This window comes from Vanacampus margaritifer, chromosome 10, assembly GCF_051991255.1.
Source record: "Vanacampus margaritifer isolate UIUO_Vmar chromosome 10, RoL_Vmar_1.0, whole genome shotgun sequence".
NCBI lineage: Eukaryota > Metazoa > Chordata > Actinopteri > Syngnathiformes > Syngnathidae > Vanacampus > Vanacampus margaritifer.
In genome coordinates this window covers 25,900,419-25,927,308 of record NC_135441.1, presented here as the reverse complement: position 1 = coordinate 25,927,308, position 26,890 = coordinate 25,900,419, and the positions used below count along the sequence as shown (strand labels likewise).

General features: G+C 39.6%; 1 protein-coding gene across 2 annotated transcripts in view; it reads right to left on the bottom strand.

The window, feature by feature from the left end:
- slit3 (slit homolog 3 (Drosophila)) overlaps nucleotides 1-26,890 on the bottom strand; it is a 220,699-nt gene that overhangs the window by 8,069 nt on the left and 185,740 nt on the right. For both annotated transcript variants that reach the window (XM_077578263.1, XM_077578264.1), the window contains 5 exons: nucleotides 22,554-22,693; nucleotides 17,762-17,855; nucleotides 16,861-16,998; nucleotides 16,491-16,731; nucleotides 12,396-12,526 (listed from right to left, as the gene is read on the bottom strand). In XM_077578263.1, coding sequence (XP_077434389.1) covers nucleotides 12,396-12,526; nucleotides 16,491-16,731; nucleotides 16,861-16,998; nucleotides 17,762-17,855; nucleotides 22,554-22,693 — 744 coding nt within the window. The remainder of the gene's footprint in view (nucleotides 1-12,395; nucleotides 12,527-16,490; nucleotides 16,732-16,860; nucleotides 16,999-17,761; nucleotides 17,856-22,553; nucleotides 22,694-26,890) is intronic.

Below are 26,890 nucleotides of genomic sequence, written 5' to 3'. Positions count from 1 at the left end.
CTTAAAAGTCAGAATTATGGACTTTAGAGAAAATAAATGCGGTATAAAAAACGAGACCAGTATGAATAATTTAACAAACCTGAGACCATTAATGGGTATGGAAGAGGATTAGGGCCGGTGAAGAGAGGAAATAAAAAAGTTTGCCAGGATTTGCACTTTATTCTCAGAATTCTCACTTTAAAAGTCAGAATTCTGAGAATAAAGTGAGACTTCTGAGAATAAAGTGAAAACCTGCCAACCTTTTTTTTTTCTCCCCTCTCTTCACTGTCCCTGATCCTCTTCCGTACTACACATTAATGGTGTCAGGTTTTAGAAATTTTTCATATTGGTCTGTTTTTTTTTTATACCACATTTATTTTAATGGGGCAGTGTAGACTTTTATATCCTCTATATCCCACTAAGCATAACTGCAGAAGCGAAGTCATAAAAAGACCCCCTACTGATTTTTATGGTACGTATACAGTACACATCTTTTAGCCAAACGTCAAACTGACTTTTTTTTTTTTGTTGTTGTGATTTTAGTTGAATAACAACCCAACAATTTTGTATGACGTACAGCGTTGTAAGGAATCAAGCCGATGACCTTTTACACCCTGTCTGCGTTAAGAGTTGAGGTTCCCCCCGCTAAGTGGTTTTAGCTGGAGGGCTGACAGCCAGCCAGAGAGACAGTGGTTTGGCACAGCTGAGAGGAAGACAAAGGGGTGGGGGGTGTTGAAAGAAAATGACGGGTTGGTATCAACTCGACCGGGGCTTTATAGTTTTACCCCCCACCAAAAAAATCCCAAAAAATGAGGTGGACATAAGAAAAAATGACGAGTGAGCGCAGCCTTCCCCGCAACTTAGACGATAGCGCTTTTGTTGTGTTAGCTAAATAGCTCGGGAGCCTCGCGTCAGCTTTGATTGACAGAAGTTTATAGTGTTCAGATTAGGAAGATTTGAACAGTCAGGGGCGAGTGGAAGAGTTGGCCACAACTGTCTTTTAATTTATTTATATATTTTTTAAAACATTTTAAGGCAGCATCGTGGTTTGGTGGTTAGTCCGCCCCCTTCACAGTTGAAAAATCAGATTTCCTCCCACAGCCCAAGAACATACATGCTAGCTTGACTGAAGACAATGCAAAAAGTTAAGACCAATGAATCAATTAGCATCACAGAGACAAAAAACAAATACAAAAAAAAAACAACTAAACGACATTGCCCGCTATCTTAATACTAACATATTATGGAAAATGCCATTGACATGCTAACGGTTAGCATCACAATTTGCAGTTTTAGTAGCCTTTAAGCAACAGATATTTGTGCAGCAAACAATACTACCTTAACCATGGCCATTAGCTTAATGCCAAAATACAATGGAAAATGCCATTGATATGCTAACGGTTAGCATCCATATTTGCAGTTTTCGAACCCTTTCAGCAATTGATCATATTTCTACTCCAAATAACACTTCTTTAAAGAATGGCCGCTAACATATAACGTAACATGCTAGCAGTTAGCGTCATTATTAGTGGCTTTACAATAAATTTAAGCAACATATCGGCCTGCTAGTTCAATGCTAACACATGATGAAAAATGCCATTGACATGCTAACGGTTAGCATCCATATTTGCAGTTTTCAAACCCTTTCGGCAATGGATCATATTTGTACTCCAAATAACACTGCATTAAGAATGGCCGCTAACTTAATGCTAACATATAACGTAACATGCCATTGACATGCTAGCAGTTAGCATCATTATTAGTGGCTTTACAATCCTTTAAGCAACATATCGGCCCGCTAGTTCAATGCTACCACATGATGAAAAATGCCATTGACATGCTAACGGTTAGAGTTGACGTTTGTGATTTTAGAACCCTTTAACAACAAAGGATGTTTGCGCACCAAACAATAATTCCTTACGAATGGCCCACTAGCTTAATGTCAACATGTCATTGAAAATGCTATTGATGTGCTAATAGTTAACGTCGATATTTGCGAAACTCTTCAAGCTGATATTTGCGCATAAGCAGACAATGGTTCTACACAAGTAGATATTTAGCATATATTTGTCATGCTATACAAAAAAAATGCGAGCTGAAAACGGCAAACTCAAATTGTGTGACCAGTCAGTTACCTTTTGGGTTGGTTTGATCTGCATCCGCATTAGATTACTTTATTTACACCCAACCAAACAAAATTGGAGGACTAAAAAGGTTGTGGCGTGAACGCATAAAGCGTATAAGGCACATACTTATGTCAATGTTGGAAAAGTCAAACAAACTTCAAAGTCGAGCAAAAATAGTTCCGACATGGACTATGTGATATGTTTTTTTCCTCCTCGCAACATCACCATCTCGACCCGCGTTAACCGCAATACAAACACGCGTTTAAAGCCATTTTGCCCAATTTATCCCCGTATATAAAGCACAGATAATTGGTTCAAGGTGTTACTTGGATTATGGAGACGTTCATGCGTTACATCAACAATGACAGATGACTTCCTGATTTTGAAGGGAAAAAAAAAAAACATTCTACATCGACCTAACATTTTGCTGGTTTGCTGAGAGTCAAAACAGACGCAGACGCGGGTTCTATTAGCCGCCGTGTAACTGAATGACAAGCCCGAGCAGGCACGGCGATGGCCCCCAAGACCTCGCTCGTCTCTTCGTCTTTTGACTTTCCCTTTTTGTCAATCAGATTTGATGAGCTTGCGTGTGTGTGTGCTCATAATTCCATTTAGAAGACGGGCAGGAAATGTTTGCGCTCAAGGGCCACAATCAGATGATTTTTGAAAAGAGAAAAAAAATGGGTGACATTATTTTTACGTATATAGGTAGTAACTATTAATTATACCAATTTAAACATTGACAGTGAAACAGTTTAACAGTTAAAAAAAAACATTTATTTTTAAATGCTGTTATTCAAACTTAATTTAATGACAGATCATTTCTCAATATTTAATAAAATAGTATATATTAATCATTATTCTAATCAAATATTTTGGAATTAATTAGAGTGATTTTTTAATTATTTAATTAAATAGTATATATTCATCATTATTATAATCAAATATCTTGAAATTAATTAGAATGATTTTTTAATTATTTATTAATGTACAATATGTAGGTTTACAACAACAATTCTACTATTTTTATTGCCATTAGCAATTACTAAAATAAATAAAATGTTAAATGTATAAACGAAATTGTTATTACAATAAACCAAATCAACCAATTATTTTTGTAATTTTTTTCTCACGGTTACTGTCTTGTTTTTTTTTTTTTTTTTTTACTCTAAAACAATCAATAATGAACAAAATGAAAAATATACAGTATGTTTCTATGAATTTGTTCATTGTGCTTAATTTTAAAATTGTATTTTTTAAATGATTGTATGGGTATAATTTTATTCCAATTTTTATTTTATTCCAGGAGTCTCTCAAAATTCCAGCAGGTGGCAGAAGAGCACAAGTGGACTTTCCAACGTGACTTGTCAGAATGTAAATGCTGTGCATGCATGTCCAGGTACATGCGCGCGCGTGTATTCGATCAAACCTCAGCTCAGCCCGTTGGCTGTGCAAGTCAATTAAAAGCAGCTCCTTTAGACCATTTAGTAAAAACACACAGGAGCAAACACACGCACGCACACAATTCACAAACACACACAAATAGGAGCAAAAGCCCCTTCTTAAGATCATAAACGAATTACATGCAACCCAGATGTAATTACAAGTAATTGACTTTATCTCAAACAGCCTCACAAAATATATATTTGGATTAGATCCACTTACGCTGTTAAATCCAATTAAGTGCCGCTGTGGTTTCCCCAGACTGGATTTGTTGATTATTTTGAAATAAATTCACGCAATGCTTGTTTGTCTTGCCTGTACATACAAGCCAGTCATTGTGTGTGTGCGTGTGCGTGTGTGCAGCCCGAGCTGATTACAGTGACATGGAGCAGACATGCCAGCCATTCCCGTATTACCGTGGCAACCTCAATTAGTTGTTGCTGAGACGGCACAGCTGCTTTTCACTTTTTTTTCCACTCTTTGGATGAAAGCCGGTTTCTTCGAAAAGTCGCACCGGCGGCCGTTTGAAGCCGGCGTTCCAGGAAGGAGCTGCGCCCTGTTTTTTTTTCCGAGGCCTGCGCTCCAGCGTTTGGCCATCTCAATATTTCAATTGCGTTTTAAACCGATCATGTTCGAGGTATGTCCCCCCGTCTTTTATTACATATTAACACACAACTGCATTTTTAAAAATGACAGATTTAATTTAAATGTAGCTGAAGGCATCTGGCGTCTTACTCCATATTACAAATGAGTCAAAGTCTTTCCAAGTGAGACATAAATATGTTTTTGATATCAAAGACTTAAAAGAATTGTGAAAAAATCCAATTGAGGACTTCTGAAGGTCTGCAGACGTACGACTTTGTTGCCGTAATATTCACGTGCCTCATTTGCCGCCATCTTCCCCCGGCTTTTCTTCAATTATTCCTGCGTCCCATCAACGTGTCTCTTTCCCCACCGCTGTCTATCATGCTGTCCTAAACTCCGCCCCTCCCCTCCCTTCAACCTTCTGTTACAGGTAGACGCCGCATTGTGTCTGACCTGATGGGAGATTAGCGCGACATTTAGCAAAGGGCAGCGCATGAACACACAACAAACGCACTTGCACACGCACGCGCACGCAAAGACTTCCTGCGTCTTTCCCCCGTTGTCTCGACCGCCATCATGCAAATCTGGTCTTTGTTTTCGTGCTTTCAATCAAACCACAGACGACGTTGCTCATTGCGAGATACTTTGCACCATAAGTGAAACGTTTTAATGTGTTACGTTTGACTTATGAACTCGCCCAAAAAATAAATGAATACATTAGGGGTGTCAGGTGATACATTTTTTGTTGTTGTAATTAATCACATGACTTCAATAGTTAACTCATGATTAATCTCAAATTGTATTTCTAAATGTACAGTGAATTATGTCTATAAATTTTCATATTCTTATTAACATAAAAATGGGAAAAAATGTTAAACAACGGAAATATGGCTGCATCTTTTAGTCATTGATACAGTAATTTCTTAATAATTCATAAAATTTAGTTTAAATTAAAAATATGTACTGTACTGTAAAAAACGAGTGTGATATTGATTTGTGTTCAGATAATTTTTCTGCCACTAGATGGCATAATTGCATTTGTAAGACATTGGTGGCAGCTCACTGCATTTTTCTTTCCATACATATTAAGAGCTATCTTATCTTTAACATGAAACAACTTGTGAAATTCTCCACATTTTTCAAATGATAAAATACAACTTGACCCCAGTCTCCCAAAATATATGCATTATTATTACATTTATTACTGCTAAACTGTGACGCGGACGTGTCTGATGCGTTGCGACTGGAATTCCCAGTACAGGCTTTCCAAGTAAGGGGCGGTCCTTAATCGCGCGTTAAAAAAAATTGTGGCGTTAAAGAAACTTTATTTATTTTATTTTTTCTTCTTTTTTATTTGAGAGCGTTAAATGAACTTTAAATGAACTCAAAATGAACACACAAATTTTGAAACCCATCAAATAAATAAATAAATCCAATTAGCAATTGGCCTTGTTTTTATCTCGGCTGGCAACCAGTTCAGGGTGTACCTGTGGGATAGGCTCCAGCACCCCAGTGACCCTTATGAGGGATAAGCGGTTAAGAAAATGGATGGATGGATGGATAGTATTATCGAAGATCAGCATAGTCACTTAACTGGTAATTTTGATTTAAAGAACACAAAAAGGAACTCCACCAACCGGAAGTCAAACTTGTTACGATAAATTACCGCATGATAATGTGAAATTGAATCACGTTCCTACAGGATATTAAACTTCCTTTTTCTGGTTTGGCAGCAATACGCTTCTGTCAAGTTAGCATACTACGAAGTAAAAACCCATTAAATAAATGATCCCTCCAAAATGCAGACTGCAACGACATAGCTCGGATTTGAGCGACAGATCAACAACAAAAAAAATCTTCGCTAGTGTACAACATTGTCGCGATCGATAAACTCGGATTTAGAGAAGGACGACGTCACCCTGTCACATTTGCCAAACTTCTCCCGAGACCAAACATGCTTTCATTTGGTGATGACGTAGTTGCTTGTCTGGAGTGCAAAAACCCAGCGTTTGTTTACATCCGTTTACGACGAAGCGAGATGACTCACTTCGAGTTAATCTCTCGATTTTTGGCAGCCAAAACGCTGCATTGAGGCCCCGCGTTGCCAAAAAGTGCCGCTCTTGTTTTTTTTCCTCGATGCCAAAGTGCTGAGCTCGGATTGCGGCGGCGGCGGCGGCAGCAAAACTTGCACCGTCCCGCGCGGTGTTGCGGTTTTGACTCGGTTCAAGCAGTCATTTTTGTTCAAATTGGGGCAGATAGGATTTAGGCTGATCAGAATCATGTAATCAAAAAAATGGCACGCGGCAAGAAATACGTAGCGGATTGCGGTGGAGGCTTGGAGGCGGGCCGCGTTGGATTTGTCTCCAAACTGTTCAATAGAGAGCAATGTGGAGACACGCGCTTCCATTCTATGAGTGTCTCCTGCTTTAACAGGGATTAACAAAATCAATAATGACATCGCACATCGATAATCGGGCCAAAATTAAGCCATTTCTCCTCCTCTGAATAAAGTCCCGATTTGTGTCTGGAAGATTATCTCGAAGCGATTATCCTGTCGTGTGAGTCATTTTTCCTGCATGATCTACTTGGTCACCGGTAGGGGCTGACAATCGTAAATGTTGAACCGGTTCACCAATTACAATAGCAAATATTTACAGTAAGTGTATGGTCAAAACTCTGAGACGTTCAACAACAATAAACTATGTTTTGCCATGTTTGTATTTTTTCTGGAAGTTAGTAAAGGATACATTTTCAGACATTCCTAAAAGATTATTATCAACGATTATCCTGTGGTGTGGGGTGCGGTATGTGTGCATTTTTCTCGCATTTTTCTCCTCTATCTGCTTGTCACTATTGGGGATGACAATTTTGTATGATAAACCAATTTTTTTTCTCACAGATCTGAGCTGACAATCATAAATGTTGAACCGGTTCACCAATTACAATAGCAAATATTTACAGAAAGTGTATGGTCAAAACTCTGAGACGTTCAACAACAATAAACTATGTTTTGCCATGTTTGTATTTTTTCTGGAAGTTAGTAAAGGATACATTTTCAGACATTCCTAAAAGATTATTATCAACGATTATCCTGTGGTGTGGGGTGCGTTATGTGTGCATTTTTCTCTTCTTATCTGCTTTTTCTCACATATCTGATAAAAAAACAATTGAGGCTGACAATCGCAAATGTTGAACTGGTTTACCAATGAGAATAGCAAATCTTAATAGTAAGTGTGTGGTCAAAACTCTGACTATGCGATTGTGACAATCAACAACAATCAATTTTTGTTGTTGTTACCATATTCATACTTTTCTAGAATTCAGTAAAGGATACATTTTCAGACATTCCTAAAATATTATTATCAACGATTATCCTGTGGTGTGGGGTGCGGTATGTGTGCATTTTTCTCCTCTATCTGCTTGTCACTATTGGGGATGACAATTGTGTATGATAAACCAATTTTTTTTCTCACAGATCTGAGCTGACAATCATAAATGTTGAACCGGTTCACCAATGACAATAGCAAATCTTAACAGTAAGTGTGTGGTCAAAACTCCGACTATGTGATTGTGACACTCAACAATAATCAACTTTTCGTTGTTGTTGCCATATTCATACTTTTCTGGACGTCAGTAAACGATACATTTTTATCAATGATTATCCTGCGGTGTGGGGTGAGTCATGTATGCATTTTTCTCCTCGATATGCTTGTCACTATTGATGATGACAATCAGGTATGAGCTGCTCGGAAAATGGTTCGGCACGACAACGGTAATCCTCGCAAAACTGGTAGCCGGTTACGAAGCATAGCCTAGCTTCTTTTAGTCGATGTACTACGGACGTCTGCTTTGTGGGATGGGACTCACGATTATTAGTGGAGATATCGTTATGAGATATCATAAGAGGCATAAGAACAACACTTGGCAATTATTTTGTCATGTTTTGTGGGGTCAAATGTAAAAAAAAAAGAAAAAAAAAGGAGGTTAGAGCAGAACAGAGGTGGCAAATCCAGGTCCAGAAAGTAAAAACCCTGCCACAGTTTGGTTTTAGCCCCGGGTGCTAGCTAGCTAGCTCCCTAGCAGGTAACAGAGCACCATGGGAGCTAGCTAGGGAGCTAGCTAGCTAGGGAGCCACTATTTATTTATACAACTACTACTTTATTGCGTAGCCGTTGTGCTTGTGTGTCCATTTCCACTCCAGATCCCCACTTCCTGTGGCGTCCCTCATCTGTCTTTCGGCCGAGCAGGCGTGGCCCGTGTCACCCTAACGAGAGTCGACAAGGATAATTCTCAGACTCGGTCTGTGGTTGACTCCCCCCGCCCGGGCCCGGTGCGCTTCATCCCTCCGTCATCTCCGCACTTAATCATCTGCTTTCATCACTCTCCTCCGTCGGACCAACGATTCCACACACTTCAATCTGTAATCGTCTCAGGCTTTTGTCCGTCCAGCTACGATCTCGATGCCTGCTGCAAATGTCCCTGTAACAAATTCTATCGGGGGATATAAAGCCACTTGCAAAATTCCAGAGCCACTACTTGCTTTACTGCCTTTTCATAGCAACTAGGAAGTGTGTCAGAAAGGTTCCAGGACTGGTGTGACGACCAGAACTATTTCAAATCGAAAATAGTAGTTTCCTCTTCAAAGTCTCAACACACTTTTCGAACCTTCTCTAAGGGTCCTCCTCAGCTTCATCATTACAGAATAAAGTCTGTTCTCAGCTGCTTGTGCAAACGTGTTCGAAAAATAGCTCTTACTTTTCTGATCAAAAGCACTGATTCCAATCAAAATTTTGGCTAAGGTTTTCAAATAAACAAAAGTTATAGCAATTTTTGATCAATCCATATCAATTCCACACTTTATTTTACCATTTATTTTAAGTGTAAATTATTATTTTTTTTACTACCGAATCGATGTAAGCCCCACTTATTTCAGCTCAAACCACGCCCACTCCCGGTTTAGACCACACCCACTTCCGGTTTAGGCCACGCCCCTCTAAATACAGCTACAGATCATTGAGATGGTTGAACAGATACAGATACAGATAGTGATGTACTCGCTCATACCTAATAAATACTGTAGAAGTGCTAAAACAAAACCAAACGTTTTCATTTGGGAAAAGATCCTCCTCTAACTTCAACATAGTTCCTTGGACACAAGAGGGTGCGAAACGATTTTTCAAACATGGCTTTGGCCTGACCAAAAAAATACATAAAAAAATCTCAATACGGCAATTGGCAGATGCCCAACATGCAAATGTTGCATCATTATAAAAAGAAAAAATCGTAATTGCTCGGATTTTAATTTGACCTGCTGTGAAAACCAGCCTTCTCGTTGACTGTGTTATGATGACGTCAATGGGATCCCACAGCAAAAAAGTATTCCTGTACATCTGCTTTATTGCTTTTCAATGACTTTGCCAATCCCCCAAAATGTTGAACTTTGTTTTAACAAAAAGATTTAATGGCTTTATGCTCGTTGCACAAACTCAGCTGTGATAGGCTCCAACCTCCTGCTGTGGCCTTGAACGGGAGAAGCTTCAGGAAAATGGACGGATGATTTAAGATTGTGCTGCCAAAAACACACACACACCAGTCAGTGTCTTTGAGCAATAAATCCTCATCCCATTAATGTAAGGTGACCGCACTTTTATGTCTATAAAAATACACGTTTAATCAAAGTGGGTGCAAGCAGTGCACTCGTTTATGCTGAGCGCGGTAATCACACGTTCTACAAAGTCGGACTTGCCTCTGGAAAAGTTTGCCCTCCAGTCAAAACAGTGTATTGGTTTTGATAAGTATTTGATAAGATTTGACACGAGCACATTTGAGGCCGTCAAACAATCGACAAGGAACACGTTGAATGTTTTTATGACGCCTTATGGTTTAAACGTCCGAGTGAAAAATGCGCCGTCGGTCAAAGCGAGCATTCTTGTTAAGGTTAAGGTGCAATCGCGGCTTGCGCAAGAGAAACAAAACCATCCCGACGGCCTTCGGTGGTTTCCCCCAAAAAGTATCGGATTATGTAAAAGTTTGACTCGACAGCTCACTTGATTTTTATTCGGTGTTTGGTTTCCCATCTTTGTTTTGTGGCAGGCTGCATGATTAGCAGTGCTCAAAATCAATTGTTGACATCCCTCTGGCTTGATCGGCGATGCCTGCTAATCGTCGGGAATCAACTTGACAGTCTCAACTTGAACTTGACATTGGGAATACAACCAAAGACCGCTATTTTTTTCAGGAGGGATCCTCTCCAAATGTGCATTTTTTTCATCTTTCATCCATCACCTCCTCTCTCCCCTCAAAGTTAGCTGAACTTCTCCAAAACTATTTCAGACTTCTTTTTTTTTTTTTTTTTACTGTTTATGTTCCATTCACCTTAGTAAGTGTTATCTTGGATTATCATCTCCTTTACCGCAATTTACTACAGAATATCAAATTCTATGAAAACGTGAAGGCATCTTTTATACGATATCCAAAGGCTTAAGGGGAGCTAACACACTTGAACGAGGACTCTTGTGTGGACCGTTTGAAGTCTCGCCTCCAAAGACTTTTGTTGCTTTTCTCTCGGCTCCGCGACCGTCTTGTCGGGATTACGGTGGAATTTTGGGGGAGTTGGCTGTTTGTTTATAAAGGGAAGCGCTCCGATAGGGATCCGTGAGTCTGCATGTGCACTGGGAAGAATCACTTTGTGGATTAACGTGCTCGGCCGAATCAGCAAGCTACGAAAAAGTCCACAAAGTCAAAGTCCAATTCAGGTGCCGTTTGGAAAGCGGTTATTGCTGAAAATAACTTTTCCTCACATTTCCAACAATATTTGTCACCTTAAATACTAAACCCAATTGCTATATGTTATATCTATGTGTAAAATACTTAAATATATATTAAACTGAAACGTTAAATTTGAGTATAAATGTAAGAATGTGAATGATATATTTAAAGGTAAGGTTAATTTCAATATAAATCTCAAGTCTAATTGTCAAATATATTTTGAACTATAAATCGCAATTTGCACATTGAACTTGACTCGTCTTGTTTATCTGGTGCAACTGCGATTTATTTAGGTATCACTACTAGATCCATTCCTGCCACGAGAATTTGCAGCTAGCTAGCTTGCTAGCGCCTGTTTTTTTTTCTCTTGGAATTTGCCACATAATGTCTCAAATATTCAAGTTTTTTTCCCCTCGTAGCTAGCTAGCTACGGCTATGCCCCTAAAATGAATCTTCCCTGGATGCCAAAAAAAGGTCAAAGTAAAATATTATTAGGGAGTTTATTTCTCGTAAATTTGTGAGTTTTTTCCTCGCAAATTTGCCAGCATATAATGTCGCAAATGTTCATGTTTTTTTCTCGCAAATTTGCCAGCACATAATGTCTCAAATATTCAAGTTTTTTTCTGGTAGCTAGCTAGCTACGGCTACGCCCCTAAAATTCGTCTTCCCTTGATGCCAAAAAAAGATCAAAGTAAAATATTATTAGGGAGTTTATTTCTCGTGAATTTGTTTCTCGCAAATTTACCACCATATAATGTCGCAAATGTTCATGTTTTTTTTCCTGGTAGCTAGCTAGCTACGGCTACGCCCCTAAAATTCATCTTCCCTGGATGCCCAAAAAAGGTAAAAGTAAAATATCATGAGGGAGTTTATTTCTCGGAAATTTGTGAGTTTTATTCTCGCAAATTTGCCACCATATAATGTCGCAAATGTTCATGTTTTTTTTTCTGGTAGCTAGCTAGCTACGGCTACGCCCCTAAAATTCGTCTTCCCTGGATGCCAAAAAAAGATCAAAGTAAAATATTATTAGGGAGTTTATTTCTCGTAAATTTGTGAGTTTGTTTCTCGCAAATTTGCCACCATATAATGTCGCAAATGTTCATGTTTTTTTCTGGTAGCTAGCTAGCTACGGCTACACCCCGAAAATGAATCTTTCCTGGATGCCACAATTTACAAAACAGATTGTTTTTTTTGTTTTCTTTTCTCCATGCACGGGAATGAGGCTGCGGACAAGCCCATCAGGAGCGCAGGAAGCCTGTTAGCTTGTGAGCTAGCTGCGGGCTAGCGCCTAGCATTACATTGTAGAAAGAGGAATAAATTACAGCTACGGAGGCGCTAAGCCGATATATTTTTATGCCTCATTCACGGGTTTGCTTGTTGTTCTAGAGCAGAAACAAAAGCTCATTTTACATACATGTGATCGCATTTGGCAAATTTGGTTGTTACAATAATTTCCTTAATGGTATGTCAAATTTCCAAAATTGTGCGTCTTACCTGTACACTGTAGTGGGCGGATAGCTGGCCATGTCATAGATGAGTCGAATGTGCCCTTGGTAGAGTTCCACAGCCAGCGGGTCGAGATCCTCCTTATACAACAAAATGCCGTTGTCTTTGTCGGTGGCCACCTGAAGAGGAGACACACGACGCCATTTACACATCATTCCGCTCCCTCACGCATTATTATTCTGTCAGCGCCGCACACAAAATTTGCCACGTGTGACAGGACAAACCGCTCGATAATGTTCGGCCACTGAGATAATTTGGGTCAATAATGGTTCAGTGTGCGCAGATAGAATAAAACACTCCAAATGACACGGCTGCCTAGCAGACAAAAAAGCACCGAAAAAAACTCCCACACGAGAGATAACAAGTGAAGCCTCTAATCTCTGGACATGCTCTCATGAGAATTTAGATGGAAATTGAGGGGGAAGTTAAGCCTTTAGGAAACTCATTGGGAGGTATGAAATGTAGCTGCTGGTGAGCGGTGGGTGTGTTTTTTTTGTTTTTTTTATGGCGGGAGGGGGGCGGGGGGTGTTGGGTGGCTACATTCAAACCTTGCTAGCACTTCCAAGACTACATACTCCAGCTTGAAGATGAGTTTCATTTGTCCCGTGACCACGCTTGTAACGGCATTTACGGTTCCAAAATAAGATCAAAGTAAAATCTCTGCCTGAAAGCTGCGCAGGGTTCATGAGGGAGTTTATGTCTCGTACATTTGTATGTTTTTTTTTTCTTGCAAATTTGCCATTATAATGTCACAAACGTGTGTTTGTGGGTTTGAGTATGGGGATGCTGGGGGGAGGGGTGGTTTATTTTTTAGTGTACTATGGATGTTTTAATTGAGTTGTGTTTTAATGTATGAAAGGTGCTATATAAATAAAGTTTGATTGATTGATTGATTGAAATATTCAAGTTTTTTCATAAAAATTTCTCTCTCAAATTTGCCACTTTATAATGTCGTAGATATTCAGGTTATTTTCTCGTAAATTTGTCATTTTTTTCTGGCAAATTTGCCGCTTTATAATGTTGCAAATATTCAATTTTTTTCTCGTAATTTTTTTTGTTTTTTTTCCTCGCAAATTTGCCACTTTATAATGTCGTAGATATTCAGGTTATTTTCTCGTAAATTTGTCATTTTTTTCTCGCAAATTTGCCGCTTTATAATGTTGCAAATATTCAAGTTTTTTCTCATTTTTTTTTTGTTTTTTTCCTCGCAAATTTGCCACTTCATAACGTCGTAGATATTCAAGTTTTTTCTCATATTTTTTTTTATTTTTTTCCTCGCAAATTTGCCACTTTATAATGTCGTAGATATTCAGGTTATTTTCTCGTAAATTTGTCATTTTTTTCTCGCAAATTTGCCGCTTTATAATGTTGCAAATATTCAAGTTTCTTCTCATAATTTTTTTTGTTTTTTCCCTCGCAAATTTGCCACTTCATAATGTCGTAGATATTCAAGTTTTTTCTCGTAATTTTTTTTGTTTTTTCCTCGCAAATTTGCCACTTTATAATGTTGTAGATATTCAGGTTATTTTCTCGTAAATTTGTCATTTTTTTCTCGCAAATTTGCCGCTTTATAATGTTGCAAATATTCAAGTTTTTTCTCATTTTTTTTTTGTTTTTTTCCTCGCAAATTTGCCACTTCATAATGTCGTAGATATTCAAGTTTTTTCTCGTATTTTTTTTTTTTTTTTTCCTCGCAAATTTGCCACTTTATAATGTCGTAGATATTCAGGTTATTTTCTCGTAAACTTGTCATTTTTTTCTCGCAAATTTGCCGCTTTATAATGTTGCAAATATTCAAGTTTCTTCTCATAATTTTTTTTGTTTTTTCCCTCGCAAATTTGCCACTTCATAATGTCGTAGATATTCAAGTTTTTTCTCGTAATTTTTTTTGTTTTTTATAATGTCGTAGATATTCAGGTTATTTTCTCGTAAATTTGTCATTTTTTTCTCGCAAATTTGCCGCTTTATAATGTTGCAAATATTCAAGTTTTTTCTCGTAATTTTATTTTTTTTTCTCGCAAATTTGCCACTTCATAATGTCGTAGATATTCAAGTTTCTTCTCGTAATTTTTTTTGTTTTTTCCTCGCAAATTTGCCACTTCATAATGTCGCAGATATTCAGGTTATTTTCTCGTAAATTCGTCCTTTTTTTCTCGCAAATTTGCCACTTTATAATGTCGTAGATATTCAGGTTATTTTCTCGTAAATTTGTCATTTTTTCTCGCAAATTTGCCGCTTTGTAATGTTGCAAATATTCAAGTTTTTTCTCGTAATTTTTTTTGTTTTTTTCCTTGCAAATTTGCCACTTTATAATGTCGTAGATATTCAGGTTATTTTCTCGTAAATTCGTCCTTTTTTTCTCGCAAATTTGCCACTTTATAATGTCACAAATATTCACGTTTTTTCTCGTAATTTTTTTTGTTTTTTTCTCGCAAATTTGCCACTTTATGTCGAGATATTCAAGTTTTCTCTCTCGCAAATTTGCATATACATATTTATACATGGCCCTATTACACCGTCTTACAGCCATTCGCACATTCTAGACTGTGAGAAAAACGTAACAAGACTTGAATACGGAGAAAAACAATGACCTAAAATCCACGCCACACTAGGTTTCGGGCAAATAGGGCATCCGTGGCCGCCGGGAACATCGTGCTAACGCAGCCTAACAGGTGGCCATGTGGCTGTGGGGGGGCCAAACACTTAACACTGCAGCTTTACCGTGGAACTCGGCCAATTCCACAGCTGCTAACAAGATGCTGGAAAAGAGAGAGAGAGAAAAGATAGAGATATGAACAAAGGTTGGATGATAACGAGAAAAAGAGTGAGAGAACGTGTTAAAAGGGAACAAGTAGAGAGTGATTTATGAAGGGCTGTCAATGCACTTTATTCCCCCCCCCCCCCCCCCTCTCTCTCGCAGCGGAGGACTTTTGGTGCGGATTTAACAGCTTTGGCATTGAAAAGTGAAAAGCTGCTGGCGGGAAGGTGGAAGCACACATTCCCGTTCGCACAAGTGTTAAACATAAGTGTTCCACTTTTATGCTTTCTGCCCGTTTCGCCGCACGATCTCGCGTCTTCAAAAAAAGGCAGCAGGAAAATACCCCTCATTTGGGATTGGACTTTCTCATGTCCAGAACAGTCCACAGTGGAAACGGGAGTGTAAAGTGTGCATATGAGCTCGAGTGTGTGCGTGTGGGCGCGTGTGTGTGTGTCTTGGATGCAGCATGTTGCAGATGTTGATTCCATTTCAGAGTTTCAAAGCTACATTTGATGTTTTACACGTTCCAAAACTTAACGCTCTTCTCATGTTCCTTTCTCACGGACACCAATTCAGTTCAGGGCGCAATGTGACCTGCTGTAGTTTAATCTTCCCGCACACAAAACAATATCAAAAAGAACAATATGCATTTCAAAATTACATTGTGTGAAGTGAAGGATAGTAGTAAAATGAATTCTTATTTAAATAATTTTGAAATGTTTATTGAAATTTGAACCGTAAAAACATTGATGAATACATTCTAGTATATAATGTGTATTTTATTAATTATTGAAAAAATATATATATATATTACTTTTTAATAATTTGATTTAATGTAAATGAATCATAAAAATACAGAAAAAAATAACGTTGGCATAAAAAGTTGAATACAAATTATGTATAATTATTTTTAAAGAAATATATTTTTATTTTTATTTTTTTGGTAGTAAAGGTTACTAAATACATTTAATAGTCATATATATATATAATAATTAGAAAATATGTTATTCATGTTTTATTATTTTCAAAGAATACATCTAAAATAGTAGGTTATCATTTAAAAATTATAAAAGTATTTTAAATAATTAGATGACATGTAATATACCGGTGCAAGTAATTCATGTTATTTTTTATAAATATAAAAAAAAAATACCATGAATTTGACAATGACCACTCGAAAATATGACTTTTTCCAAGGAAAATTTTCTCGACTGAGGTAAATAAACATTCATGTTTACAAATATAATAAAAACATAAAATATAACAGTGTGTTCATTACAATTTAAAAACCAAAACCAAAAAACCGAGACCAAATGCAAGCATACCTGGAACGAGATGTGAACATTTGGCCGTAGCTTTGCGCCCGGGAGCTCCACGTACGCCTCTCGGCCCAGGAAGTGGACGGTGGCCATCTTGTCGCATTTGTTGCCGTAGAAACCGGGCATGCAGCGGCAGACGGGCTCGTCGGCCACCAGCAGGCACTGGGCGCCGTTTTGGCACTCGCTGTGGTCGCACGGGCTGGTCTGCAGCAAGATCATGGGCGGGGGATTCTCGCAGAACAAGCCGCTGGAATGACGACGAGGAGGTTGCGAAAATGAAACAATCGGCACGTAAAGGCGGTCAAGTGGCTCCACGGCCATCTGCATCTCGTCCAGCTGTGTTGGTGTGTGTAGCTTCCATCTCCGTACACCTCACCTGAAGCCCTCCTTGCAGACGCACGTGTAGCCGTTGACGGCGTCCACGCACTCGGCGCCATGTTGACACTTGTTTTCCCGACAGTCATCGTAGTCCTGCTCGCAGAAATGGCCCACGTAGCCGGGCAAACATTCACACCTGCACAAATGTGGACGTCATCATTGCCGAGGAGGGACGCACATGTCATCATTTCGTCTGAGTTTAACTCATTCAAACCCAAGAACGTATAAATACGTTTTTTTAATACTTTGTCCTTCACTCCCAAAAACGTAGATTCTACAATTATGTTTTTTTTTTCATACAAGAGTTTACAGAAGGCTTTGATGCGGGTTCTGACATGAAGAGGTGGCTTAAAGTAATGGTAGTTATTACAAATAACGGCTAACAGGTGGCAGCAGAGTATAAGAGATCTCTTATAAGAAGCTCTTTTTGACAGTGTTTTCACCCGGAATGTGAACATTGATGGAACTTAGCTATATTCTAATGCTAATGCTAATGCTAATTGCTGAAAAAGTGAAACAAATATACTTGTTTTCCTTGATGAAAGAAGAGACTCTAATCTTTCTTTTGGTAGGTTCCATGTTTTTATAGCAATAGAAGACAATATTCTGTGGGCCTTGCAAAATCAGTCAAAATCCAGTAAAACAGCCGGGAGCGAAGGGGGTTGCTTCCGCGAAAATGACTGGGAGTGAATGAGTTAATGTCAAATAGGCTTAGTGTGAAATGCGGGCCCGTTTGTCAATAGAAACCTATTTGGCTATTTCCCACACATCATCCCACGAACGCCTCAAGGGAGTTTCTTCCAATTTCTTTTCCGACTTCCGAGCCCATCAGATATTTTTGGATGATCAAAGGTGACCTCTGAAGATGTTTTTAACAGCTTTTACCCGCCGTTATTCACCTGTAACTGCGCCCGACGTGGACGCACTTGGAATCGTGCTCGCAGGGGTCGAAACCAGGAAGACAAGGATCCAGCACCTCCTCGCAAAGGTCACCTGGTGACAGCCAGAGGGAGAAAAACGACCTCATTTTGATGTAGATGCAAAAAAAAAAGATGGCATAGACAAACATTTGCGATGCGATGTGAGGGATTAAGGGAGAGCTTTACAACATCTGTTAACATAAAAGCAGGGCATAAATCACAGCCGAGACATTAATAGACAGAAAAAGGGTGGGAAAAAGGTCTAATTTATGCGCCTCTATCTGGTTCCGACGCCATTAAAACTCTCGTCTTCATTCTGTGCCTGCTTTAATCTAATCCTGACGGCCCCCCTCTAACTCCCACCATGTCTGTCTCCACCAGCCTTTTCCCAAGACCTTCATAGCCTCGCTGGTAAATTACGCTCTGGAATCAGATGGAAACAGAAAAATGTCATTTTGTATTATTAACATGAATCCGAGTCAGGCAAAGTTCGGATTGTGTATTAACGGCGGCGTCTTGACAAAATAAGTAAGAGAGCAAAAACCCAAGGAAAGCGTTCATCTTTTCATGCATAATTCATATTTAGCGCTTAGCTTCCCTGAGCTTTATTTTGCCACCGAAAGCTCACACGCTAAGCCAATAGATGGACACTAAATAACAATGAATTTGTTCAAGAAATGCGATGAAGAAAACTGTAAAAAATCTTATAAAAGTTGTGAACCGTATTTTTGTCAGAGATAAACGACACCAGGACCAAAATCTACAGGAAGTTCAACCTGGATCGTCACAGTCCCGGTGGGATCTTGCTCGCTAAGCATAATGGCCCGCGTGACCTTTCGGTAAAGCCCCCCACTTTCAAGTTGTCTAGCTCACAAACTACATGCTGATCTTCTCGTGTTTGACATCTTGGAGGGGCTCAACTCTCATTGACCATGTGACCTTTTCCAACGCGCTGACATCACACAAAAACACTGACATTTGTTTTGTTGAGCATGTCTGCTTTACATGAGATGTGGGGGAGGGGGGGGGGGCGTTCTGAAAGTAGGAGAAGCTAAAGTTAGCGTAGCTTGATGATAAGACTGGCACATTCTAACCACCGATCTGTGTTGGATAGCCGATAGGCCAAGATTTTTTGAGGCCGCCATATTACTCCTCCCAAGAAACGTTTCGCGGCATATGATCCTATTCTTTAACAGTATCGAAATTTGCCATAGGAGTAGAAACAGCATGATTTTATGTTTATGTTTTATATGTTCAACATAAAAAAAGAGGACTTCAGACATTTTACAACTTGCCTTAAATACATTTAAAAATGATGTGCTTTAAAGATGATTACAGGAGGAAACAACTGTAATTCAATAAAAGATGCCTCTGTCAAATCTAATGTTGGGGTCTAAGGAACTGAGCGATAAAAGAAAAAGGCGGTCTAAATAATGACCACCCCGCCAACCACCCCCACCCTCAGGTCCTACACTAAGAGCCTACGAGTTGTATATGTCTAATCTGTATGTATACGTATAGTAGTCTGCTCGCAAGGTGGGAGTGGTAAGATGGCCGCCCTGTGACTTCAACGTCTTGCACGGGCGCGTATGGGCTATCGGCTATCCAGTAACATATATAGATCAGTGATTCTAACTCACATACAAATTTGTTCCCGTCACAGGAACGGAACTCTCATAAACAATGACCCCCTGTAGACTGGTATTTATGGTGTTCCACAAGGCTCTTTACTAGGTCCATAATTATTTTTTTTACAGAATAATCTAAAAATATACCAGATTCACTCTAAATAAATGTCAGTATTACTTCCTGTTTGATTAGGTAAGCTAGATAAGATAGATTCAGGTCTTTTATTTTGGACCAGTCATACAGAATGAAGTTTGAGGTCACAAAGAAGTTGCTTGCATGGCGGCGTAAGATTGCGAGGTCATGTGTTTTTCACACACATTTCCTATCATTTTGACTTAACTACATCGGAACCCCTGCCTAGTCGCACTTCGCTCAATCCATTCACATATTCGTCCTCAGCTATTCTCTGAAAAACTGATGAATGTTTTGTAATAGTGACTCTGAAACTGATCATTTCGGTTTTCCATGATACTTTACAGTAAAACCTCGAGGGTTCCGCTGCAATGTAAAAGCTCCGTTGGCTGGGCTGGAGGAGGCTGAGTGAGTAAGCGAACTCTTAAAGTGACACCTGATGATTGGACCACAGGCCAGCTCGGAGTAAGTGTGTGTGTGTGCGCGTGTGCGTAAAAAGGTGTCTGGCAGCGTGAGAGGCTTCTGCATGCCAACAAATGTTAATGACACGATGTGTGGGTCTTGAATGAGGTCCAGTATCTTAGGAGAGTGCGGTGTGCACTTTAGAGGACAGTGTCAAGCTAACAAAGAAAAAAACTGAACTCCTTAGTCAGCAGCTGGCGCGGCTTGACTTCGCCTCCCACTTTCAGCGCCTCTCACACATCTTTCCTCCTCACTTTATCAACCCCTTTCTTGACCTCTTTTCATTCGATGACATTTTTATGTTTTCTCCTCGCACGCACACGCCGCACACTCTCCCTCCTCCTCGTCTCCTGGCCCGAACTTCCTTCAGGAGCAGCGTCGGGGTCACAGCGGAGCGGCTGTCCATTACGGACTCGCCGGCCGGCAGAAGTGGAAAGTGGACATTTTTGTGCCAGTAAGCAGTTGTGCGGGAACTCTCAGGGGGGAAACGGTCCAAGTGACCGAAAAGTCACTCGCTTACTTTGCTCACATTTCCGCCAAGCAGTACATTTCGATGAGGTTCACGACACTATGCTGGGGAAGGGGAAATCCTGACATGGCTTGTGTTTTCTCGTATGGGGTGAATACACGCTCAAGGGTGGATCAGATATGTAAATAGCAGGGCTGCACGATAGTGGGAAAAACAGGCGATATGCGATAAAGAGAGAGAGAGAGAGAGACAGAGAAAGAGAGGGAGGAAGAGAGAGAGAGAGAGAAAAGGGAGTAAGGAGAGAGAGAGAGAGACAGAGAAAGAGAGGGAGGAAGAGAGAGAGAGAGACAGAGAAAGAGAGGGAGGTAGAGAGAGCGAGAGAGAGAGAGAAAAGGGAGTAAGGAGAGAGAGAGAGAGACAGAGAAAGAGAGGGAGGAAGAGAGAGAGAGAAAAGGGAGTAAGGAGAGAGAGAGAGACAGAGAAAGAGAGGGATGAAGAGAGAGAGAGCGAGAGAGAGAGAGAGAAAAGGGAGAAAGGAGAGAGAGAGAGAGACAGAGAAAGAGAGGGAGGAAGAGAGAGAGAGAGACAGAGAAAGAGAGGGAGGAAGAGAGATAGAGAAAAGGGAGTAAGGAGAGAGAGAGAGAGACAGAGAAAGAGAGGGATGAAGAGAGAGAGAGCGAGAGAGAGAGAGAAAAGGGAGAAAGGAGAGAGAGAGAGAGACAGAGAAAGAGAGGGAGGAAGAGAGAGAGAGAGACAGAGAAAGAGAGGGAGGTAGAGAGCGAGAGAGAGAGAGAAAAGGGAGTAAGGAGAGAGAGAGAGAGAGACAGAGAAAGAGGAGGGATGAAGAGAGAGAGAGAGAGAGAGAGAGAAAAGGGAGTAAGGAGAGAGAAAAGGGAGTAAGGAGAGAGAGAGAGAGACAGAGAAAGAGAGGGAGGAAGAGAGAGAGAGAGAGACAGAGAAAGAGAGGGAGGTAGAGAGAGCGAGAGAGAGAGAGAAAAGGGAGTAAGGAGAGAGAGAGAGAGAGAGAGAGACAGAGAAAGAGAGGGAGGAAGAGAGAGAGAGAAAAGGGAGTAAGGAGAGAGAGAGAGACAGAGAAAGAAAGGGATGAAGAGAGAGAGAGCGAGAGAGAGAGAGAAAAGGGAGAAAGGAGAGAGAGAGAGAGACAGAGAAAGAGAGGGAGGAAGAGAGAGAGAGACAGAGAAAGAGAGGGAGGTAGAGAGCGAGAGAGAGAGAGAAAAGGGAGTAAGGAGAGAGAGAGAGAGAGACAGAGAAAGAGGAGGGATGAAGAGAGAGAGAGAGAGAGAGAGAGAAAAGGGAGTAAGGAGAGAGAGAGAGACAGAGAAAGAGAGGGAGGAAGAGAGAGAAAGAGGGAGAGACAGGAAGAGAGAGGGAGAGAAAGAAAGAAAGAAAGAATGAAAGCAAGAGAGACATGAAAAAGAAAGAGGAAGAGATGAATGAAAGAGTAAAAGAAAGAGAGAGAAATGAAAAAGAAAGAGAATAAAAGAGAGAAGGCGAGAGCGAGATAGAGAGATAGAAAGAAAGAAATGAAAAACAATGAAAGAATGAAAGAGAGAGAGAGAAATGAGAGAGAAAGGAAAAAGAATAAAAAAGAAAGAGAAATGAAGAAAGAGCGAGAGAGACAGGGAAGAAATGAAAAATGAAAAACAACAAAAGGAAGAATGACATTAAAAGAAAGAAAGGGAGAAAGATTGAGGAGAGATATAGCAATAGGAAAAAGAAAAAGAGAAAAAAATAAAGAAAAAGAGCGAAAGAGAAAAGAAAAGGAAAGAAAGAAAAAAAGAAAGATAAAGGGAAAGAAAGAAAGATAGCAAGAAAGAAAGAAAGAAGAGAGAGAGAGAGAGATTCTGTAGCAATGAGAGAGCAGTGTATGTAAATATTCGGGTGTTGAGTTACAAGAGAAGTACGAGTCAACTCGTTGACCGAAATACAAGACATCTCAAAAATAGGTCTTAAGACACGACTCAAGACGTCTCGACACACTTTGACGGCGAGGGTACGTACCGCTCAAGATAATCACTTGGAGGCAATGGAAGTGCATAGGTTGACGTGTCCTCGTACCTGCGTAGTTGGGCGGACACACACAAGTGTAGTTGTTGACGCCGTCCACGCAGGTGGCGTTGTTCTCGCAGTCGTTGTCTTCGCAGTCGTCCGGGTTGACCTCGCAGCGTTGGCCCTCGAAGCCCGGCGGGCACACGCAGCTGCGCAGAAGAATTTGGATTCCATTGGACTTCATTTGCTGTACACTTGAAATTAAAATCACTCCCTGGAGTCCAACGAAGCACGTGGTCACAAAAAAGATTCGATACGATACGAAAACTACGCTTTTACATTTCCCGCGCAGATTTCAATTTCACGCGGAAGCCTTTCCGAAAAGTCGTCTTTGTTATTGGAGCAAATGTGCTGAAGTTGTTTTTATTGATCATCAAGTGGTCGCGCCTTTTCTTGGCTTTTGGATTCATATTCATTGCAATGAATCAATAGCTGTTGCGTTATTGATCATTTATGTAACCCTGTAGAACCTCACAATTTTGTTAACGCCAAAAGTAAAAGCCCGACGTAAACCGACCAATCAAATTGTTTGTTTAACCATAGGTCTAAATAATCTCGCTATTTCGTTAGTAAGTATAAGCCCAAAGTAAACCGACCAATCAAATCGTTCATTTTACCGTATATAACCTCGCTATTTCGTTAGTAAGTATAAGCCCAAAGTAAACCGACCAATCAAATCGTTTATTTTACCGTATATAACCTCGCTATTTCGTTAATAGGTATGAGTACAAACCGACCCACTTATTTATCCGTATAGAACCTCACAATTCCGTGAATGTCAAAAGTTCACTGATCAATCAAATTGTTTAACTGTAAATAACCTTGCTATTTTATTTAATAAGTATCAGCCCAAGCCGACCGAATTATTTACCCGTATAGAACCTCAAAATTTTGTTAATGTCAAAAGTATAAGCCCAAAGTAAACCGACCAATCAAATCGTTTATTTAACCGTATATAACCTCGCTATTTCGTTAATAGGTATGCGCCCAAACCAACCAAATTATTTATCCTTATAGAACCTCACAATTTTGTTAACGTCAAAAGGAAAAGCCCGACGTAAACCGACCAATCAAATTGTTTGTTCAACCATAGGTCTAAATAATCTCGCTATTTCGTTAGTAAGTATAAGCCCAAAGTAAACCGACCAATCAAATCGTTCATTTTACCGTATATAACCTCGCTATTTCGTTAATAGGTATGAGTACAAACCGACCCACTTATTTATCCGTATAGAACCTCACAATTCCGTGAATGTCAAAAGTTCACTGATCAAATTGTTTAACTGTAAATAACCTTGCTATTATATTTAATAAGTATCAGACGAAGCCGACCGAATTATTTACCCGTATAGAACCTCAAAATTTTGTTAATATCAAAAGTATAAGCCCAAAGTAAACCGACCAATCAAATCGTTTATTTAACCGTATATAACCTCGCTATTTCGTTAATAGGTATGCGCCCAAACCAACCAAATTATTTATCCTCATAGAACCTCACAATTTTGTTAACGTCCAAAGTATGAGAGCAAAATAAACTGACCAATGAAAAGCAAGAGGTAAAAGTATGATTCTAATTGGTTGCCACGGCTGTTGAGCCCCGCCCACTCAAGGAGACGTTCTCTTCCATTTCTCCCTCATCCTTCTTCTTCTTTCCTCGAACATCTTCACCTTCATTTCACCCGCCTCACTTTTCCCTCTTGATGACTGAAACTTGTATTCCACCCCCACTTTTAATCCCCTCACACACACACAACACACGCACACACATTTTCTTGACCACAGCCGCACTCAGCAGCTCGCCCACCCTCTTCGCTCGCCATCCTCGCGTTTGTCTCTCACACTTCAAGTTGACTTTTTTTTTTTTTTTTAATTAGATGAAAAGGACTTTTACAAGCAAGGTCATCCCCGACGAGTGAGAAACACTTCACGACCCGCAACCCACACACACACACGCACACGCGCGCAAAACATATTAAAAACATAATAAAAAAAAAACTATAAATATGTTTTTGGGACCATGGCAATACATAAAATAGAACATTTTTATACGTTTTTGGGAGCAAATGAGTTAAGTTAGAAGCAAACCCCTAAGCTGCATCAAAACCTTATGTTTGCTCTTGCATTAAAAAAAAAATACACATAAAAAACGTATAAATACGTTTTGGGGAGCAAAAGGACAAATTATTAAAAAAACGTATTTATACGTTTTTGGATGTGAATGAGTTAATGACAATTTTCAATTATTTTATTTTTTAATTTCTAGTGATCGTAAAAGGGCCATCCCCACTTAAGACGGTTTGTAACAGAACAAGCAATTAAGGTTGATATTCTGATATATAAATTATAATTACAAATATACTTTCTTTTGTTTTTGTTTTTTACTTCTTTTTTTTTACGGTGACAGTTTAACCCGAGAACAGGTTATGGTTGAATTTTTTGTTTCTAAAATATGAACAAAAGCAACTGAACCGTAAATATGAGGACGGATCTGCAATGAAGTTGAACTTGCAAAAACAATTATTCACCTGCACAAGGAGAGGAGGTGAATAAAAGATCATTTCCGGGCACACGAAAACCAAGAGTTCAAGTAGAAAATTAAGAACATTAAGAAACAACATCTGTAATCCGATCCCAGCGCCGACATTTTAAACGACTCAATCTGCCTGCACCTAATTGGACTTATCGAATATCCCCGAAGGATTATAAAACATGTCAGAATGTCAACGAGGTCGGCCGCGGAGGACTCGGGTGCGTCCACCTGAGCTGCTATCCACATCTGTAAAAGGGTAAAAGGAGCCAGGATATCATTAGCGCCTGGGGCGGCTAAAGGCCACATGCATATTGAAACCTTTCAAAGGCCAAAGGGTTCCCCGAGAAGACACTTGTCTTCTCCTTGTATGTATCACGTGTGCGGCACGCCGTGGGACATTCTGCAGAACGAGCGCTCGCAGGATGGCGCAGTGCAGTTGTGACACAAAATCCATCCTCCGCAGGTGGGGTACACCCTGGATTAGTACCCAGCCAACTGGAAATGTATCTTACATCACACGTCAGGACAATTAAGTCGTCAGTGAACGTAAGAAAAATGTAGCCAGACATGCACCCCGATCCTGAGAACTGCGAGACATCTGCGCTAACCACTAGCGTACAGGACCGTCAACTGCAACCATCCCTCCATGTCATAATCAGGATTATTTATTTGGGGAATTTTTATTTTAGTTTTATTATAGTTTTTATTTAGCTTTCAGAGCAGGTTAAATATGCTTCATTTTAGTTGAGTTTTTATTAGTTTTAGTATTAGTTTTTTTATTTTATTTCTTGTGTGCAAATTTAAAAAAAAAAAAAATCACGCTAATTGTGTCGTACAAATTCAACAGATATTTTAAAAACAAGCATCTACTAAGTGTCTTTTTCTTTTGCAGTTGAAAAGGTAAGTCCATTTCGGTTTTTCACTTCCATGTTCCTTCTACACTCGTACAGTTTAGATTAGGGACAGACACATTATTGTCCGGACTCATTATCGGTGCCGATATTCGGTATTTTGACAAATTTTGAAACATTTGATGGCCAATTAAAGATCAATTTAAAACTGTATTCTCCTCAGAAAATTATTCAAATTTTCAATATGCTGCTGAAGAAAATAGTTTCATTACTTCTTAAGACATTCCAATGACCTTGGGAGCTCCCTGAACATTAGTAAAAAAAAAAAAAAAAAGTCAATATTTTTACAAATCTGAATGCTTTAAGACATTTCAACAAAGTTGGAATTTTTTATTTTTTTTATTTAACAGCTTCAACAATCATTTATTGGTCGACTTGATTACTAATAATTGATATTGGTCCATCCTAGCATAGCAACGTGAAATTTGTGGAATTTTTTAAAAAAATGGAATAATGATAAAAGTTGTCAGCCAATCAGAGAAGTGGTTTTCCCGAGCAGAAGATGAAACGAAAGGGCTGACGAGAACGTTGAGAAATAACAAAGTCATCCCGTTTCAATCCAATTTCAAGTGAGCAGATTTTCTATAGAAAATTTGCCCCCCAAAAAACACGTGCAACTTTCCCAATTCTTGGTGAAAAAAAGTGTTCAATCTTGTCACATTTGCTTCTTCTTCTTTCCAATCGCGTGTCGTTGAGATTCGTCGTTGTTCTCGTGATAGTTCGCGGCTGCGGAGTAAGGATTTGTCTCCCTTTTTTTGTTCCTAGCGACATCCATCTGCTGTTGTTTCTCCCTCCATCCATCTTAGTTGGTTGTCATTTTGGCTCTCATGCGATTGTGCAGGTGTCCCTAATGAAGTGTCCAGCGACGATAAATTCCGCGGCAATGCTGCAAAGCCATCAAGTGC